At 36.5% G+C, this 22,126-nt stretch overlaps 1 protein-coding gene and 1 pseudogene across 1 annotated transcript in view; one reads left to right on the top strand and one right to left on the bottom strand.

The window, feature by feature from the left end:
• Nucleotides 1-21,923, top strand: part of LOC149794992 (heparanase-like) — a 71,586-nt gene extending 49,663 nt beyond the window's left edge. The window contains exons 9-10 of the mRNA XM_089964655.1: nucleotides 1,081-1,227; nucleotides 11,019-21,923. Of these exons, the coding sequence (XP_089820781.1) occupies nucleotides 1,081-1,227; nucleotides 11,019-11,172 (301 nt within the window). The 3' untranslated portion in view covers nucleotides 11,173-21,923. The remainder of the gene's footprint in view (nucleotides 1-1,080; nucleotides 1,228-11,018) is intronic.
• On the bottom strand, nucleotides 6,182-6,736 carry LOC149794993 (uncharacterized; annotated as a pseudogene).
• Nucleotides 21,924-22,126: the final 203 nt, after the last annotated feature.

Below are 22,126 nucleotides of genomic sequence, written 5' to 3'. Positions count from 1 at the left end.
GCCTCTGAAAATATTAGTATTCATTATGCCTTGCTTTTTGGAGGTTACAAAGGTTTAGAATTCTTGTCCATTCTTAAATTTGAAAAAGATGATCCATAAGAATCAGCACTGCATTACATGTAATTAATGAATAATAGATGCTAATCAGTACATCGCATCAGTACATCAGTACAACACTGCATTACATGTAATTAATGAATAAAAGATTCTAATCAGTACATCACATTAGTACAACACTGCATTACGTGTAATTAATGAATAAAAGATACTAATCAGTACATCACATCAGTACAACACTACATCACATGTAATTAATGAATAATAGATACTAGTCAGTACATCACATCAGTACATCAGTTCGACACTACATTACATGTAATTAATGAATAAAAGATACTGATCAGTACATCACATCAGTACAAAACTGCATTACATGTAATTAATGAATAAAAGATACTAATCAGTACAGCACATCAGTACAGCACTGCATTACATGTAATTAATGAATAAAAGATACTAATCAGTACATCACATCAGTACAACACTGCATTACATGTAATTAATGAATGATAGATGCTAATCAGTACATCACATCAGTACATCAGTACAACACTGCATTACATGTAATTAATGAATAAAAGATACTAGTCAGTACATCACATCAGTACATCAGTTCGACACTACATTACATGTAATTAATGAATAAAAGTTACTGATCAGTACATCACATCAGTACAAAACTGCATTACATGTAATTAATGAATAAAAGATACTAATCAGTACAGCACATCAGTACAGCACTGCATTACATGTAATTAATGAATAAAAGATACTAATCAGTAAATCACATCAGTACAACACTGCATTACATGTAATTAGTGAATGATAGATGCTAATCAGTACATCACATCAGTACATCAGTACAACACTGCATTACATGTAATTAATGAATAAAAGATACTAATCAGTACAGCACTGCATTACATGTAATTAATGGATGCTAATCAGTAATTAAATATAACACTGATGTAAAAAAAAATCTTTAACCTGGTAATAGTCTTTCTATTCGTATCTCTTCAGGTCTCCCCAGTACAAGCCAGGCACTGTGACAGTGTATATAATGAATCTCAACCTGCAGGCGATAGAGCTGTATCTTCCACAGGCTGGCCAAGATGAGTTTGATGTATACTTGCTGGAATCAGTACCAGCAGGAGCAGTCTTTTCCAGGTACACAAAGTCTTATGTTGACGAAAGTAATTTAAATGTGGCTAGGCACATAGCCTTAGGATTTTCTATTCATCCTGTAAGTACTTACATCTAAAATTTCTTGAGTGTGCAATTACTTTGGCTGCATTCCATCCATGTACAGTATTAACACTTGGCAGCAGAGGCATAGCTGGCGGGGGGGGCAGGGGGGTATATATGTCCCCGGGCGCCAAGGTACAGGGGCACCAAAATGAGGCTTACAATGTTACATTATAATAAGTAAACAAGGGTAATATTCAAAAATGTGATTAAACAGGGAGGGGGCTGGGGCGCCAATTTTATAGTTCGTCCCCGGGCGCAAAATATCATAGCTACGCCTCTGCTTGGCAGTCATTATTAACATGACAAGAACATGTGTGTGTGCTTTTGTTCTCCTGCTCAGAATTGTTTTTTTCTTCTTCAGAGTACAATCCCTTTGTTGTGTTCAGCATACATAAATGTTTGGCAGGTAGGACTGGGTACATTGGCTCAGATACCTGAAGTGGTAGAGCACCCATATATAGTTTGAGACATTTAGGGTTTGAGCTCCAGTCTGGCTGTGCATTTGTCCCTGTTATGTTTGGTACTGTGAGCAGGTTTCTATATCAGCACTTCCATCCAAGAAGGATGCAGTTAGTGGAAGTTGGACATTGAGATACATGGAAGTGCCTCCAAAGTCACAGAGAAAGTTTAATTAGTAGGACAGATTGCATTGGTTTGGATAGCTCAAGTGGTAGAGCACCTGTCTAGAATTACAGATGTCCCCAATTGGAACCCCAGTTCAGCTGTGCATTATTCCCAGTAGATATGTAATTATTTTTGTGTGAAAAACATTGGTTTGGATAGCACAAGTGGTAGAGCACCTGTCTAGAATTACAGATGTCCCCGATTGGAACCCCAGTTCAGCTGTGCATTATTCCCAGTAGATATGTAATTATTTTTGTGTGAAAAACATTGGTTTGGATAGCACAAGTGGTAGAGCACCTGTCTAGAATTACAGATGTCCCCGATTGGAACCCCAGTTCAGCTGTGCATTATTCCCAGTAGATATGTAATTATTTTTGTGTGAAAAACTACTCCTGTATCTTTGCATGGATTGTGTAGAAACTTTGAAGACATTATTGACATGACAAGAACATGTGCATGTAGTTTTGCCCATTGCTCTGATGTGCTTTTTGCAGAGTTATTTTACCTTTTTTGTGTTGAGTGTTTCTTTTATATATAATTATTCTTGTGTGCACAACTAGTTGCACCCCTTGTGATGAATTACTTGGAAACATGGCAGACATTATGGATAGGACATGTACATGTAGATTTTTTTTTGTGCACCAGTGGTTTCATCCAGGGATTTGACCTTTTTTCATGTTAACTGCACTATATATGATAATTCTTGTATGTGTAAAATCCCATGGCTTTTGTTGCATTGTCCAGAAACTTAGCAAATGCAGTCTAAGTGTGGAGAGAGTTTTTTTAGGTTCTTTTTATTCATAACTTTACCCTTTAGGTCCCCATCCCTTCCTGGCACATCCACAGAGGCATTAGGGTAACATTTTATTGAGAATAATTATTTTGTTCATTTATTCAGGACTTAAGGTGGGTATCTTAAGTTTCCTTAGTATTGCTGGATTGGTTTGTGATCTCCCTGTCACTAATTCTATAGAGTATACATCAGGAAGTTGAATTATACTGTTGTTTTATGTAGAGTTGACCATTATTCATATTCATTTTGCGTGTTTAATGGTATGCACCATTTTGTTTGTTTAGTGGTATGCACACCATTTTGCTTTGTGGTATGCACACCTCTTGTATTATTATAGTCAGTAAAGAATAGTATTCCTTTTTATTATTTCATTTTACCATGCTAGTTGTTTTAATATTTTTTGTCTCCATTTCTCAGAATTAAGTATTGTTGATGTTAATGTGATTGAAACCTCAGTGTTGTTGTTGTTTTAATTAATATTAATATGAGCTTTCTAGGCAGGTGTATTATTACTGCTGAAAATATTTAGTAAAAGCCAGGATTTTGCCAAGCAACATGAGGTCAGTCCCCCACCCCTATGTTGAGATTTCTGGTCTCTTTTATTGGGCTATAATGATCACATTCCAGCCTAGCCCCATGAGCCCCCCACTTTTCAATGCCAGGGCATCACAAGTGGGTATTTCCATGGGGACCATGGCCTACCTTCAATTGAAAACACTGGAGGTCTTTGAGCTTAAGGCTAGGTTACTAGTCTTTAGCCTCACATGACAATCTTTCATCTGTGAAGAAGAGAACTTTCTGTCACTAGAAACAGTTAAAAACTTGCTTCAGACAGTGACCAAGACATCTCAGTATGCCTTGCCCATGTCCATGGCATTATCAGTGTAGCATCTCCACCTCCACAGGGATCATACTTTAGACACCTCCAAATTCTTACAGGAGCATAGTAAGAACCTTCTGTGGGCTGTTTCCTGAAGGCAGAGACCCTCCTTGGTAATCTCATTCCCTTCATGACTTTACAGGACCCAGGTACCAGCAGTACTAGTCCCTCACATTTGTTTAAGGTCCGTCAAAAGCAACCAAGAAGCAGGGTTACCCTGACTGTCCCCAGGGGCTGTCTGTAAAACCATACAGATCCAGTTAAAAAATCAACTCCAGATGAGATCTCCCCAACAGCTGTAGGGTCCTGGAATGGGTTGCAGTAGAGGCCAAGGAAAGAGGTTTGTGGACCCATCAATTCCCATAGGTGGCAGATTGTCTGTCTTAAGCATAACAAATGACAGGTGGGTCTTTGGAATCATAAATGTAGGATACCTCCTTCAGTTCTGAGAACTTCTCTGACAAGAACCCCCATGCAGTAGAGCAACCAATCCTTACCATTCTTCTCCTGGATTTTCCTGGATGCTTTTAACCTCAAGTGGGATCATCTATTTGCTTGCACCTTACCACCTGTTAGAATGATCCTTCAAATAAGGACCTCCACTACTCAGCTCATTGTGTTTCAATGATATTCCCGACCTGCTGGTAGACCAGCCCAGAACATTGCTTCAGAGGAGGCGCCTTAATTCATAGTACAGGGGCTGTCTTGTACAAAATGGCTGACAGATTCTCCACTCTCATGCTTGCTCATCTCATGTGAACTATCCACCTTCATGCATCATTCAGGCCAGGAGATGTTCCATGATCATGGAGCATCTCCTAGCCTGCAATTGCAATTAGTGCAGTGAGCAAAACGACTTTCCTCTCTTCCTTTTCGAAGAGAGACTATGCTTAGTTTCTATATTGAAGGGCAGTAGTGCACCCCAATCCATCACATTCAAAGTTTCAAAAGACATTGGTTTAAATTCACATATTCCCAGCCTCATCAGATGTTTTGAGCTGCAGAAACCAGCGTCTTGCTCTCTAATGCCAAGATAGTCCCTTGAGAGTTTTAATGAAAACTGTTTTGAATCTTTGAGTGATGCCTCTTTCAAGAATCTTACGCTCAAGACTGTTTTCTAGCTATCCATAGTGTCAACAAAGTGAAGTAGCAAGCTTTTTGTCATATCCATAGAACTAGTCTGTCTCAGGTTTAGTGGCAATTATGCATTGGTTTCATTCCATTGCCAGCCAGGATTTTAAGCAGAAAACCAGCTTACATCAGTAGCTCCACTCCCTTTACAGATTCCCAGTATGTGCTAGGGATGATTAAGATTGACTTTTTTGCATAGTTGGGGATTTAGATTTTCTATTTAGCACTCTATAAATGGAGAAGAAAGTGTGGGAAACATCTTTTCCTTCTTCTGAAGAGCTCCACTGACAGTTTGGCCTCCTTTGTTTTGAGGTGGATTGTAATCACAATCAGGAGAGCTTATTGGTCACTTATCAAGATGGACATTTGATTCATGGAGATTAAAATCCCATTAAGTTCCAGCCATTTCTGTCTCATCTAACTCATTTCTCTTTTCAGCATGTGATGAAAGTCACATTTGGTTATTTCACACTACTTTAAGCTCCTTTCATTCTTTGGTGCACTGCACCAAAATGAAAGCATATTTTCTGTAGGTCCCACAGTCATGGCACAAAAAGTGGCAGAAGTGGATACCGTCTTATAGTAATAGACCCTAATACCATAAGTGTGAATATTTCCCTGTTTTTTTTTTTTATCAGTTTTAGGGGGTATCAGCATAACACCAAATTAGGCAGTTCAGTTATGCAATAATAACAGGTGACATATGGCTTACATTAAAATGTAGAGTTGGGAGGTAAAACAAATTTTAATGATATAATACTTACTTGTTGTTATTGTCAGATCTGCCCCCTGATCTTGCATTAGTAGTCTGCATCCTTGGAATAAATCAGGATGACTGCACATTGGTCAGTGATGCAAGGTGGACTTCCACAGACTTTTGGAAGCCACTCTTTGGGAGGATGAATTCTTATCTTGTGTATGAGGGTGATCAATGCCAGACAATAATCTGTGCAATAGCAACAGCTGTTACATTATTAAGATTATACACCCCCCCCCCCCAAATGTGTCCACTGGAGGCAAAGCACAGTATAGTGGAGTTAGCTTAGCTCAGCATCTCAGTGATATAAGGTGCCATAACAAGTGGGGTAGTTTTAGTTTCCTGCTTCATAAATTCCATTCCTTTCAGCAACAAGTCGAGAAAAGCACAGAGATACTCGGATCTTCACTATAGTAGTTTCTTGTAATCAGTATAGCTTAGCAACCATTTATGGTATTCGGTATGAACACCGTCTTCCAGATGTAAATGTGACATTTAGTGTTTTTGTCTCTTGTATTCAATTTTTGAGACATTTAGTGCTTTTGTCTCTTGTATTCAATTTTTGAGACCTTGTTGACCAATTTTATAGCATCTCTTGAAACTTGATTGAATAAACTATGCAGCCTGTCCCAATGGAAGTTGTCTTGAACACAATTAAGCAAAATTTGCAAAGGTATGTCTCATTTATTTAATTTCTCTCATTTATCCTAGGTAGCATTATTATGGGATTCACACTGAGCTTGACCTTTTCTGTTCTTTTAAGCAATGGTCTGTTGTCTATCATTCATCTGTCTATTCTTTTAAGCAATGGTCTGTTGTCCATCATTCATCTGTCTGTTCTTTTAAGCAATGGTCTGTTGTCCATCATTCATCTGTCTATTCTTTTAAGCAATGGTCTGTTGTCCATCATTCATCTGTCTGTTCTTTTAAGCAATGGTCTGTTGTCCATCATTCATCTGTCTATTCTTTTAAGCAATGGTCTGTTGTCCATCATTCATCTGTCTGTTCTTTTAAGCAATGGTCTGTTGTCCATCATTCATCTGTCTGTTCTTTTAAGCAGTGGTCTGTCATCTATCATTCATCTGTCTGTTCTTTTAAGCAATGGTCTGTTGTCGATCATTCATCTGTCTGTTCTTTTAAGCAATGGTCTGTTGTCGATCATTCATCTGTCTGTTCTTTTAAGCAATGGTCTGTTGTCGATCATTCATCTGTCTGTTCTTTTAAGCAGTGGTCTGTTGTCCATCATTCATCTATCTGTTACCATAAGTTTGCTATTGCTGCTTCTCCTAGACTACTTGGAGGATTGCCATGAAACTTTACACACACATTCATCCCATGGTCTTGTTGGTCCTAGATGAAAATAGTGCTGTTTGTATGTCCATTATGGCTACCATAGCAGCTAGCTTGAAAATCTTGTTTTGCTGCTTCTTCAGAATGGATAGTCATATCTTCATGGTGTTTTCACTAAAAGTCTTCTTTCCATGTATAGTTTGTAGAGACATATATGCAGTTTATTCATGATGCATGATGACAATAGTTTTCTTTACAGAGATTTGTTATTAATATGCTGGTAGAATTAAGAAATGCGTTTTACAAATGCTGTTTATTAAGAAGAAGCATATCTTGGTTAAAAGGGTCCATCATCTAGTGTGCCTTAGATAGAAGCGTCCACTATGTAGTGTGCCTTTGATAGAAGTGTCCATCATGTAGTGTGCCTTTGATAGAAGTGTCCATCATGTAGTGTGCCTTACATAGAAGTGTCCATCATGTAGTGTGCCTTTGATAGAAGTGTCCTTCATGTAGTGTGCCTTAGATAGAAGTATCCATCATGTAGTGTGCCTTAGATAGAAGTGTCCATCATGTAGTGTGCCTTTGATAGAAGTGTCCATCATGTAGTGTGCCTTACATAGAAGTGTCCATCATGTAGTGTGCCTTTGACAGAAGTGTCCTTCATGTAGTGTGCCTTAGAAGTGTCCATCATGTAGTGTGCCTTAGATAGAAGTGTCCATCTTTATAGTGTGCCCTAGATAGAAGTGTCCATTGTGTAGTGTGCCTTAGATAGAAGTGTCCATTATGTAGTGTGCCTTTGATAGAAGTGTCCTTCATGTAGTGTGCCTTAGATAGAAGTGTCCATCATGTAGTGTGCCTTAGATAGAAGTGTCCATTATGTAGTGTGCCTTAGATAGAAGTGTCCATTATGTAGTGTGCCTTAGATAGAAGTGTCCATCATGTAGTGTGCCTTTGATAGAAGTGTCCATCATGTAGTGTGCCTTACATAGAAGTGTCCATCATGTAGTGTGCCTTTGATAGAAGTGTCCATCATGTAGTGTGCCCTTGATAGAAGTGTCCATTATGTAGTGTGCCTTAGATAGAAGTGTCCATCATGTAGTGTGCCCTTGATAGAAGTGTCCATCATGTAGTGTGCCTTAGATAGAAGTGTCCATCATGTAGTGTGCCTTTGATAGAAGTGTCCTTCATGTAGTGTGCCTTAGATAGAAGTATCCATCATGTAGTGTGCCTTAGATAGAAGTGTCCATCATTATAGTGTGCCTTAGATAGAAGTGTCCATTGTGTAGTGTGCCTTAGATAGAAGTGTCCATCATTATAGTGTGCCTTAGATTGAAGTGTCCATTGTGTGGTGTGCCTTAGATAGAAGTGTCCTTCATGTAGTGTGCCTTAGATAGAAGTGTCCATCATGTAGTGTGCCTTTGATAGAAGTGTCCTTCATATAGTGTGCCTTAGATAGAAGTGTCCATCATGTAGTGTGCCTTAGATTGAAGTGTCCTTCATGTAGTGTGCTTTAGATAGAAGTGTCCATCATGTAGTGTGCCTTTGATAGAAGTGTCCATCATGTAGTGTGCCTTTGATAGAAGTGTCCATCATGTCATGTGCCTTAGATAGAAGTGTCCATCATGTAGTTTGCCTTTGATAGAAGTGTCCATCATGTAGTGTGCCCTTGATAGAAGTGTCCATCATGTAGTGTGCCTTAGATAGAAGTGTCCATCATGTAGTGTGCCTTTGATAGAAGTGTCCATCGTGTGGTGTGCCTTAGATAGAAGTGTCCATCATGTAGTGTGCCTTAGATAGATGTGTCCATCATGTAGTGTGCCTTTGATAGAAGTGTCCTTTATGTAGTGTGCCTTAGATAGAAGTGTCTATCATGTAGTGTGCCTTTGATAGAAGTGTCCATTATGTAGTGTGCCTTAGATAGAAGTGTCCATCATGTAGTGTGCCTTAGATAGAAGTGTCTATTGTGTAGTGTGCCTTAGATAGAAGTGTCCATCATGTAGTGTGCCTTAGATAGAAGTGTCCATCATGTAGTGTGCCCTTGATAGAACTGTCCATCATGTAGTGTGCCTTTGATAGAAGTGTCCATCATGTAGTGTGCCTTAGATAGAAGTCTCCATCATGTAGTGTGCCTTTGATAGAAGTGTCCATCGTGTGGTGTGCCTTAGATAGAAGTGTCCATCATGTAGTGTGCTTTAGATAGAAGTGTCCATCATGTAGTGTGCCCTTGATAGAAGTGTCCATCATGTAGTGTGCCTTTGATAGAAGTGTCCATCATGTAGTGTGCCTTTGATAGAAGTGTCCATCATGTAGTGTGCCTTTGATAGAAGTGTCCATCATGTAGTGTGCCTTTGATAGAAGTGTCCATCATGTAGTGTGCCTTAGATAGAAGTGTCCATCATGTAGTGTGCCCTTGATAGAAGTGTCCATCATGTAATGTGCCCTTGATAGAAGTGTCCATCATGTAGTGTGCCTTAGATAGAAGTGTCCATCATGTAGTGTGCCTTTGATAGAAGTGTCCATCATGTAGTGTGCCTTTGATATAAGTGTCCATCATGTAGTGTGCCCTTGATAGAAGTGTCCATCATGTAGTGTGCCCTTGATAGAAGTGTCCATCATGTAGTGTGCCTTAGATAGAAGTGTCCATCATGTAGTATGCCTTTGATAGAAGTGTCCATCGTGTGGTGTGCCTTAGATAGAAGTGTCCATCATGTAGTGTGCCTTTGATAGAAGTGTCCTTCATGTAGTGTGCCTTAGATAGAAGTGTCCATCATGTAGTGTGCCTTAGATAGAAGTGTCCATCATGTAGTGTGCCCTTGATAGAAGTGTCCATCATGTAATGTGCCCTTGATAGAAGTGTCCATCATGTAGTGTGCCTTAGATAGAAGTGTCCATCATGTAGTGTGCCTTTGATAGAAGTGTCCATCGTGTGGTGTGCCTTAGATAGAAGTGTCCATCATGTAGTGTGCCTTAGATAGAAGTGTCCATCATGTAGTGTGCCTTTGATAGAAGTGTCCTTCATGTAGTGTGCCTTAGATAGAAGTGTCCATCATGTAGTGTGCCTTTGATAGAAGTGTCCATTATGTAGTGTGCCTTAGATAGAAAGTGTCCATCATGTAGTGTGCCTTTGATAGAAGTGTCCATCATGTAGTGTGCCTTTGATAGAAGTGTCCATCATGTAGTGTGCCTTTGATAGAAGTGTCCATCATGTAGTGTGCCTTTGATAGAAGTGTCCATCATGTAGTGTGCCCTTGATAGAAGTGTCCATCATGTAGTGTGCCCTTGATAGAAGTGTCCATCATGTAGTGTGCCTTAGATAGAAGTGTCCATCATGTAGTATGCCTTTGATAGAAGTGTCCATCGTGTGGTGTGCCTTAGATAGAAGTGTCCATCATGTATTGTGTCTTTGATAGAAGTGTCCTTCATGTAGTGTGCCTTAGATAGAAGTGTCCATCATGTAGTGTGCCTTTGACAGAAATGTCCATTATGTAGTGTGCCTTTGATAGAAGTGTCCATCATGTAGTGTGCCTTAGATAGAAGTGTCCATTGTGTAGTGTGCCTTAGATAGAAGTGTCCATGATGTAGTGTGCCTTAGATAGAAGTGTCCATCATGTAGTGTGCCCTTGATAGAAGTGTCCATCATGTAGTGTGCCTTAGATAGAAGTGTCCATTGTGTAGTGTGCCTTAGATAGAAGTGTCCATTATGTAGTGTGACTTAAATAGAAGTGTCCATTATGTAGTGTGCCTTAGATAGAAGTGTCCATCATGTAGTTTGCCTTAGATAGAAGTGTTCATTAAGACAGGGTTTCACAGGTTTTTGAATCATAAGACGACGTTACTTTTAATTTTTACATCATCATGTCATCAGGTCAGCTCTGGACAGTTTGATGAGTGCAGTTTTGTGATGCCTGCTGTACTTCACTATCAGAACGGATAGTGTTCTTTGAGACAAGGTTTTGAACTGTGTTTTGCAGGTGAAGCTTTTTTAGTTTGTAGTCGTAAGAAATAATGCTTTGTTATGTTAAGCTTGATCTTTTGGAAGACTAGAACCTCAAGCTTTGTTCTAAGCTCAAAATCTCATCATATTCAGGCTGGAACATGGGTGAATAACCAAGCTCTAGCTTTGTACTAGAGCTCAAACTCCATTCTCATGTGTGTGTAAATGTTTGACCAAGCAAAAGATAACAACTTTTTTTTAAATATTCATTAAAGTACATATATTTTTTGACTCTTTTCAGAGATGTTAGTTTAAATGGAGTAACTTTGGTTATGCAGGATGAAGAACATCTACCAGACCTAAAACCACAAAGACAGACTGGATATATTGCGTTGCCTCCCTTGACTATGGCATTTATTGTCTTGCCCACAGCCAATGTCACATTGTGTTATTAACTTAAAAGGTCTTGCTGGAATCTTCTGTGAGTGACCTAGAAAATCTCATTCCACACTTTCTAACTCAGAGGAATCTAAATATATAATACCTTTTTTCTATTATTCCCAAATTTTATAAGTTTTATATTTTGCTATTTTCATTACGAAAAGTATACTTTAAATTGTGTGTGTGTGTATGTATATATATAGGTTGCTGAATTATAACTAGTTCTGACTTTTTGTGCACACATACTGTGATGCTTTCTGAGTACCAAACTGAGATTTTAATAAATATGTGAAATTTGACTAAATTTAGTGAGATTGTTTTTTTGGTTTTTTTTTACCTCAGAGGTCATCCTTGTGAATCATTCTGAAGGCAAACAGTTTATCTCATGGGTTCAGTTTTATCTTAGGGCTGTTCCAGTAAAACATGTATCTCCCTGTGGACAGCACTTCAAAGAAACTTCTGTATAAGGTTGTGTTTCAAACTATTTTGATTCTGACAGTGGAAGGTTGGTTTGGAAAATCACTTCTGTTGTGGACTGTGTTAACAAAATGAGAAATCACTGATTGGGTTTTCAGAAGAAAAAACCGAATATATATTTTAAATCGCATCTAACTCCCTCCTAGCGGTCTAACATGAATAAAATATTGAGTCAGAAAATGATGCCAGTACATGTGAGATCAGGGGTTCATTACAAAGAAAATTAGGAGTATCCGTTCATGAATCAAGGGATGGAGGGGTCTAACCTGTAACATGTATACATGAATATGCCTAATTTGTACAAATTCGTGTACCTTTAAAGCAGTGTGTGTGTTCCACAAATTACATCAACATCGTGGATATAAAACGTGCGTTGTGCAGAATGCAATTTTTATTCCACTTCTTTATAAGTGCATTTCGCGATGTAATTCAGGCTGCCAGTAGCGGTCTTGCAGCACTTGATGCGACATCCAGATTCAGGAAGACAAGCTGGATACTTCAGTTCGACATGAGTAGCTGTTAAACTAAATTTGATTGGTTTATTGGGCCCAGGAACAAGCATGTTATGGTAGTTTTAACCTTACTTCATCATGGAAGTTTTACAAATGTTTGTTTCAAATAAGGGCCACAAAGGAAACCAAAATGGTTGAATCACAACAGGGTTTGTTGTCAGAGGACGTTTTCAGTTGGCAAATACTGTCTGGTGATAGCTAAGATGACAATGAATGTCACGTATATCAGTCTGTTGGACATTGGGAAAATGTCACTGGAAATACCAGTGTGTGATTTCGAGCCCAAAATTGATATTGAGTGCAAGCCTGCTGTACTTGTTGGATGGACAGGATGCCAGTTATATTTATTCAAGATAACCATGTCTGAACAAGCAGACTGTGGGAATGTTGGACTTAAAACCCTAATACAGCATTATGGAAGAGAAAAAAGCTGGCATAAAAGACAGCAAAGCACTAATTCAAGGGAGTGAAACTTTTGCAGAGTTCATGTTAGTGAAAACTTCTCTTTTTGGAACAGAGATATCCAAGAGAGAATACCCATGGGCCATACATGTGAGATGTTGAAAATTGTACAACCATAAAGAACAGTAACTTGTTCAAGCTAGTTATGCATATGCATTTCAGACAGCAGACAATGAAAGGAGTTCCCAGCACCGAATAATGTTTGTACACAGAGGAGGAGGATTATATTAAATTCAGAAACAACAGATTAATGCTCACAGGATTCATCAGAAAATCCCCATACAAGATAATTAAGTGTATGTAGATCTCTAGTTGGCAGAACCACTATGGTAACAAAAGAAAAATGAGACTAACTTTCATATCATGCAGATGTATTACCAAATGAAGTACATGCTCTCTATGTGCAAAAATTAAATGACATTAAACATGAGAGACTGAGTGAACTGTGTAAACTCAAAGCAAGATGGATAAAATTTGTCCTGTTTGTGTTTGGTTATTCCTATGTATATTTGGAGCATGGTGATATTTTCTGCAGACCTTTTGGCACTTAGTTCCAAGCTATAATAAGCCAGTGGTAATAATTTCCTGATCTGATGTTGTTCGTTTCTTGTGCAATTTTTACATATCAAGAATTCTCACAGTATCATTAAAAACAATGTAATCTGCACCAAATTGAGTTGTTTGAGAAGAAATTCATTTTTTTAAACCCCAAAATCACTGAAGCTATGAGTTTTGGTATTAAAGTCTCACATTAAATAACATTTGAAGTAGCTATGATTGTAATTTAGGATACAGCTGTGCTAATTTCATCTTTGGTTTATTCAAATCTTGAATGGGATGCAGGAACACGGCTCCAAAATAAACACATCAATTTTAAAACTAGTATTCCAGTTGAGATTAGAAATGTCCACTCTTTTTCCTTCTTCCAAACCCAATATATCCAGTGGATACAGAGATGCAGCTAAAATAAATAAATTTCTTTATATGAGGGCATCAAGGTAGATTAGTTCTTAGCTAATTGTGTTACCCTCTTTAAATAAAGTCATTATTATTTTTATTGTTATTATTATTATTAACCTGTTCATTGACTTTGAATCAAGTATATAATCCAAGTCCAAATGAATTGTTAGAAATTTTTTAACTCTTTTGACAACATCGTTATTAGCTGTCAAATGTGGAGTAAGCCTATGGTCTTTCTGCCATTGCAACAAAGAGTCCACGACAACCATGTGACCAAGCCCAATGACATCACAGTAATAATTGCTGTACAACTAAAGATGACATCTCTTTGAGTATTTTCATTTCAGTAGAGCCTTAACAGAGTGGAACAGTAAGAAAGAGTGACAGATATTCAAGTCTTACGGAGATATTTAATAATGGCCATTCCTCTCGCCACCACTTCCTATTTGGAGATCACACCCACACAAAAGTTAGATCCTGAAATCCTGGCAGCATCCATGCAGGGGAGATAACTTGACCATTTTATTTGATTTTATTGGTCTCTGGTTATCCCATGGTATTTCTGTTACTTGAACATTATCTTACAGTGTGTCCACTCAGCATGGTCAACCATTGTTGATGGACTCACATTACATGGATATGAAAGAATGAGAACCATATTATAAATCATTGAAGATAAAATAGAGTATATATGGATTTGACTGTTCCTGATTGGTTGATAATGAAAGTAAGATTTTAGTAAAAAGAATCTTTTGAGAGCTTGTCCTACTTGTAACTGAAAAAGTCAGGGACATTTTTTTATTAACATAATTTCCATCCCTTTACAGACCTGAGTTTGGAAGACTCGTTAATGAAATCAGCACCTGACTCTTATGTAGTATTGAAAGCACACATTTCAGATTTGTGTTGATCCAAAAAATGGTGCAGCTGTTATGGTTTTCTTTTCGCAAAAGCTGTCGTCATACATGTGTCTATACTAATATCAATTTGATCATGAGCACTCAAAATTTTAAGCTATTGAATTTTAATATCATGGTGTTTGCACAGGTTTACAATGGGAACTGAATTAGTACAGCGAGTCCTGAACTCTTGAGTTTTGTGCAGAAACATGGAATCTAAGCAGAATACATCCAGAAATGTACAGGTTTTCCATCTTGGATTTAGTCTCCCATTACATTTCACACTGATATGCATATTCACAAACAATTGCTCAATTCAAATGCATCATTGAAAAACATTGATGCATTCTCATACTTTGTTCAAAATATTTATTACAGATGCGTTCTCCAGATACTGGTGAACATAGCTGAATAAGTTACAACAGTTCTGGTTGGAACAATGGACATTGTTAGAGAAACTTTAAGTGAGCTAAAATCTAAACTTTTTGGCAGGATTTCTGAAGGCTTCTCCATCTCATATGATCACCATGAAAAATCCATTTGTACAAACTGATGATGACATTTTGGTAACTGTTCAAAAGGCATAATTGATGATATTCGAAGGTCTACAAAAATTACTAGAGTCAAAATTTATAAACTCATACAGCCATGGCAAAAATGGACTAGTACCTTTGCCTTTGCTGCTGATGCCACAGTTGATTAGTTGGTTGATTTAGTTTGGTTAGGTTTGTTTTTTGGGGGGGTTTAATGCCATGTTTTAGTGCATGATAGGCTGTACACAGCAGCCATTATATTAGGTGGAGGTAAACCTAAAAAATTCCACCAACCCAAACTGGTTGATCTGTGACAAAAACTCACTCAGTGAGATGTGCAAGTGATCTGTAAAAGCAAGCATCTTAGTACACTTTGGCACATGGAGCCTCTGTTGAGCTGATGTTTATCTCCAGCAGCCGAAGTCATTTAGACATGAGACCTCAGGTTTCGGTTGATCATTATGGCATTTACACCATTTTCAGATGAAGAGAATCTATATCTGGCAGCCTAAAGAAATTCCAAGTACTTTTGAGACACCAGTGACCTTCCACAAGTAACTGGCAGCTTTCTCATTTACACATTGGAGGCAAGTAATCACATGACAAGCATCTTGTACCACTGCCATGGAAGCCCCTCAGATGTGTATCACAAGACAATCATCTTTATACCACTCTGCCATGGAAGCCCCTCAGATGTGTATCACAAGACAATCATCTTATACCACTCTGCCATGGAAGTCCCTCAGATCTGTATCACAAGACATGCATCTTATACCACTCTGCCATTTTTTTTTTTAAATTGCTTCTGTTGTGGGTTGGTTGAATTTGAAAGTGCCTTCCCCCTGGGGGGGATATATGTTTTACTGGAACAGCCCTTATGGTAATTAGTTGCAGATTGTACGAAATATGCACATGATACTAACTGAGTCTTGTGTTATTCCATCTACAAGTTTACTCAAACATGTGACTAATTCTGAAAATATTTGCAACATTTGTTCATTTGGTTCACAAAATCACCAGAGGAAAGGTTTAGCACAAAAAATATTTTTGGTATGAAAATTGTTCTCATGGAGAGAGACTGCTAATGGTCAAACATTCTTCATACACTTTGAGATATCACAGGCAGTTGTGCAAAGTACATATGATATTTTCTCTTTGATATTTTATGTTATTCTTCATGACCATGCGTATGTTACATGGTTAGAATGAAGTTACACTTACATGGATCTGCTTAATATAATGTATTTGGAAATTTCTCCACTGTTTAGTTTTTTATACTTATGTAACCTTGGCTACGAATTGTAAATATCTAACCCAGCATAATGGACTTAGTCTTATATTTGTTAACTCCAAAATGACGCAAATTAAAATGCATTTTTAAAAGATAAATGAAATTTTCTTAACTTTCAGAAGAAGGACAAGTCCTGTATTATGGTACATATCAGTCAGATAAAGGGTAAAAGGAAATATTCAATCTTATTTTGGTTGTGCTTTACAGTTTCATACTTTGCATAGAGTTTGATTTTTAAAGAAAAAGAATTTCCAAAGTTTTCATCACTGGTTATCCTGGTTATTTAAAATAGACCTTGTATAGCTTAGGTATTATTCAAATAACTTTTAATTCCCTTTATTTTGGTGCATAATTGGTGGGTATAATTTGGATTATAGAGTTTACAGCTTGGCCTTACTTAAGATGTGAACCAATCAAAATACTGTCTGATTATTTTCACTTCCTGGACTTGAAAGGTAAATTGGGGGAAAAAGAGATTATAACCTTTTTTTTAATAACTTATAATATATTTAATGATTCATTCATTGCACTCTCAGCAGCTGGTATTGTCTAATCTGCAAAATTCATTTTTCCTATTTTAATAACTTCAAAATTTGGTATACTTTGGACTCATTTTTCAAGCACATGGAGTAGCCATTTTATCAACTGTCTACTTTAGAGAGTGCATAATTTCCATAAGGACCACATATGAAGAAATGATGGTCACATTACTGGTATGCCAACATTCTCTCCACTAAGCATGTTACCAATGCAAATAATTTCACTTTATATTGGTCCCTTCCTCAAAAGTACATACTAATTGTAGAACAGTACCTTTAGATTGAAATAAATTTTTGCCCCATTGATTATAGGTTTTTCTCTAAAAATATAGTTGTATTATACTTGTATAAAGATTATACAATATAATTTAGGAACAAGATGATGAATGTTTCTAAATTAAGTTAGAGAAAAATCTGCAAATTTTAATGTATAGGGTGGCAGCACCTATCCCCAAAAAGAGCTGGGAAAGTTTGATCATTTTTAGGTTAGTCTTTTTACAGTGGAGTAAACAAATGTGTTATGATATTTGTTACTTCATCAACAATATTGTTTTATTTCTACTACAAAAAGCATCCAAATTATACATTGTTGTAGTGGGATGAAACATGTATGTGCATGTAATAGAAAAGAAAGAATAATCTTTACTCATTTCACATAATACTCGGAGAAATTTTTTTATTTCTGATACAAGTTTGCTAAACATGATGACATTTTAATAATTTGTTGAAATCCATTGAAACGTCATGTTGTTTAGAATATTTAATGATAGATACTTTAATTTTGTCTATTTAATATATAATACTAAATGTTCTAAATGTTAAATCCACTTCTATAGAAGCCCTGCACAATTTTAATTACAGTAAATTCATTGATTGTTGTGGTTATCAAATATAGTTTTGTGAAAAATGTAATTTTATTCAGTTCTTAAATTCATGAATTGGACAAGTCATCCAATTGTTTCCATGGAAGGCAGTTAATTGTTTGCTTCTTGTAATGTTAGGTTAATAGCAACCACTAAATCTATTAAAATGGGTACCCAGTAAATATTACTTATTTATTGTATGCCCTTGAGATGGGTACATATAGTGTTTCAGTTGTCCATATGGATGCAGGGTGTTTGTCTCTGCAGAGATGTATCTATCAATAGCTTTGATTAAATGTTTTTCCAGCACTAGTAGCTCAGTAATCCATAGCAGTTTTGCTTTCTATTGATGTCCTTTTAATCAATATATTGTTTCCCAGTTTATAGTACTTAGAGGCTTTCGAGACAACTTTTTGAATATTGAGGTCAAATTTTCTGATGTGTCATCATAATTGGATGTAACAAATCTGGCTTTAATCAAATAATACTTGGTTTGTGGGGGTCCAAAACTGTAGTCATATTCGAAAATAGATTCATCTAAATTATTAAAATTTAATTCTCTCACATTTTGTTGGCTACATGATAGGTTATGTCTCAAGAGGTCTAAAATTAGTTGGCTTTGATGGCTGTGAAGGTTTTACTGGTATTTAGGATGCCTACATTTTGTTTGGTTGTGATTTTCTAAAGACGATCATTTCAATGAATATGACTTACTTATTGTGTGAGAAATTTTTTTCTTCATTTGAACTTGATTGCATTTTAGGTGGAATCATGTACCGAGTTCTCATTAAGCATCTGACTCCAGTTAAAAACAAGAAAAGTTTTTAATTTGGATGGTAATAAAAATTGCATTTGACATTGATAGAACATTATTGAAGTTCCCGTTTACTCCCAGACCCATGCATATTGTTTAGATTAATAAATATATTTGGTTTAATAAAAAAATTAATTTTTAAGTTGATATTTTCTCCACGTCTAAAAAGAAAAAGTAGGAAAAGAATTTGAGCCCGTTACTGACATGAAGTACATTAACAACACTTGAGCTGTTCCTGCTGTAAGGCCAGGTAAGGTTAGGGTATGTTCTTCTCATGTTGTCTGTTCAAAATTGTTATTTACTTTTACAAAATGCTTTACCAAATTTGGACATGTTACAAGTATCAGATTTGTTCATTAAATTCCAAGCCAACATGAGATAATCATGGTCACCGTTATAAAAAATAGACCAACCTTGACACCCCTTCTTCTCAAAAACTGTGTAGCAACATTTGACAAAGTTTGGCAAACAGCAGTTGGGCACAGATGACTTTGAAATTTGTAAATGTAAGATGCCAATCTGCAGTGAAAATGACCACAATTACTGAAAATAGTAAAATCCTGGAATTTAAAAAAACAACTGCTAGATAGTTCAGTTCAGTTTTGTGTATCAACCCTGTTGGGGTATAGGTCATCCACAAAAGATCACCAGAGACTTCTATCCTGTGCCATCCCCTCGAGCTGACTCCAGGTGTGACCCAGCTTAGTGATGTCTGCCTCAGGGTCACGTCGCCAAGTGTTTCTTGGTCAGCCCATTCTCCGCTTGCCTTGATGGTTCTACCACAATACCTGTCTGATAATGCTGGTTGGCAGCTTATGCAGGGTGTGTCCAGTCCAACCCCACCTTCTCTTCTTGATCTCGTCCTCTACCAGAAGCTGGGAGAATCTCTGCCACAAGTTCAGGTTGCTGTTGCAAAAGTAGAAAAATTATGGAACATTTTTAAAAAAAACTGCTAATTAAGATTTGGTGAAATTTGACAGAACATTATTTGGCAAAGACCGCTCAAAATTTGCCCCAACAAATGTTGCTTCACCATCAGATATGGTCACATAAATAAAAGAAAAATATTTAAACAAATTTTCTAAAACTGTAATCTGAATTTGACCAAATTTGACATGAAGCATCCTGTGAAAGGGGCTTTGAGTTTTTCACAGATGATGTTGATCTGCAGTTGACAATGGCTGCCATTACAAAACAAGGAAGACTCTATAAATGACAATTACAAAACCCTTACTAAACAGAATTTTACCATATTTAACAGACAACATTAGAAGAAAAACAACTTTTAATGGCTTCTTTATAGATATCATTCAACATAATTTTGCCATATTTGAGAGAAAACATTTTGCAAGGAAGTGTTATCAGATTTATACAAACTATGCCAATTTACCATCAAGTATGGCTGCCATTATCCGAAAGGAAAATCCTTTAAATGACTTCTAAAAAAACATCACACTAAATTTGACAGAAAGTACTTTGATATTTATACAAATGATACCAATCTGTCATCATTGTTATCATTATCAAATTTGACAGAAAGAAATCTAACTTGAAGACTTTTCACATTTGTACTATGTCAGTTCACCATCAAATATGGCTGCAATGACTTGAGTAGAAAAATATTTATACAATTTTATCTTTTAAAAAATGCTAAACAGAACTTGACCAACCAGCTTTGTCAGAAAATATTCTGCCATAAGGACTTTTCAATCTTGGACCTATTATGCTGGTGCTGTATCAAGCTAAACGAAGATGTGAAACAGGAGAAACCTTGAAACAGTTGTTTTCACAACATATGCAGTCAACAGCATTAGAATAAAAAGTCTACATCCTACAGACCCTGATTTCTTATACATTTTCTTTTTGACTATTAGTACTCCTTTTTGACCATCAGTACTCTTTCTTGACTATTAGTACTCCTTGTTGACTATTAATACTCTGTTTTGACTTTTGGTACTCCTTCGTGATTATCAGTACACCTTTTTGTCTATTAGTACTCCTTTTCGACTATTAGTACTCTTTCTTGTCTATTAGTACTCCTTTTTGACTATTAGTACTCCTCTTTGACTATTAGTAGTCCTTTTTGCCTATCAGTACTCATTTGTGACTATCAGTACTCCTTTTTGACTATTAGTACTCCTTTGTGACAAATAGTACTCCTTTGTGACTATTAGTACTCCTTTGTGACTATTAGTAATTCTTTTTGACTATTAGTACTCCTTTTTGACTATTAGAACTTCTTTTTGACTACTAGTACTTCTTTTTGACTGTTAGTACTCTTTTTTGACTATTAGTACTATTTTTGACTGTTAGTACTCTTTTTACTATTATTACTCATTTTTGACTATTAGTACTCCTTTTTGACTATTAGTACTCCTCCATCATAAAGTTGTCCACAGGAGATATATAGATTTTGCCTTCTAGTAAGTCTGCCTTGTAATGAAGTACATGATTCACACAATATTACTACCATTTAATAATAAAGGATCTATGAGCATACCGGACTTGTAACGGAAATATATTATAATGAAGGTCCTTTTACTCACTCATTTTTTTGGTACCATCCCAGTGCTTTGGTTATGTCCTTTATTGGGGAAGAAGTATGATACATTTTGGTTTGTTAGTTTTCATATATTTCAGTAGTCATCACCCAGTGGTCACTATATTTGTAATATAACATCATTTAATTTCCTTAGTCCATGTAGCATTCTTGTCTTTGGGTTGTACTCGAAGTTGGAGTCATTGGGTTATACCATGTAACATTCCTGTCTTTGGGTTATGCCCCAGGTTGGGGTCATGGGTTATGCCTTGTAGCATTCCTGCCCTTAGATTATGCCCCAGGTTGCCCCATGGGGCAATGGCTTACAGCATTCTTATCGTGGGTCATGCTATTATGTTCATTGATAGCTCATCATGTGTTTCTTAAAAAAGAAGCTCTAATTCAAGGGGATTTAATTTACACTAAAAGGTTTATGTAATAAATGTCTATGTTATATTTTTTATATATTTGAAAAATGTTAATAGTTTTTTGTTTAACCATCTTTTCACTGATAATCTGCCATGTATCCATCTATCCAATAATGGTTTCCGAGACTACTTGTTAGCAGTTATCAAATTTGCCAGAGAGAAATGTAATTCATCAACTGGATTTGATGTTTAAAAGTTATACAAGTGATCTCTCTGTCAGATATTCAGTATGCTAGGTAATACAGAATATTTATATGTATACAAGGAACTAAATTGTAATTGTACTTTGATTTTTATGCTTTCACGATTCTATTAGGTTCAGAAAATTACTGAAGTGAAAATAAACTGTTTAATGTTTTACAGTATATTTAGAAGAGTGTATGCTAAACTTTCCTTTACAACTTTAATCTTATTTATGGTTTTCTCCAAATAAAGAATGAAATAAGTCCTTAATTGTTAGTTTTATTTTCATGTGGCACACTCCATCATCCCTGACTTTGTTCTGAGATATTAGTATTAGAATTGTTACACCTCTATGGACATAAACCAAGTAACAGAAAGAAGCAAAACCAACAAGTTTTGTGAAACTTCACAAATAATTTTATTATCAAAGTTATAAATGAAAATGTAGGAGGAACATACAGTATTGTG

The sequence above is a fragment of the Sinohyriopsis cumingii genome, chromosome 7 (genome assembly GCF_028554795.1).
Source record: "Sinohyriopsis cumingii isolate HCF-2022 chromosome 7, ASM2855479v2, whole genome shotgun sequence".
Taxonomy (NCBI): domain Eukaryota; kingdom Metazoa; phylum Mollusca; class Bivalvia; order Unionida; family Unionidae; genus Sinohyriopsis; species Sinohyriopsis cumingii.
Note: the sequence above shows the minus strand (reverse complement) of the source record. Positions and strands in the feature narration are given on the sequence as shown.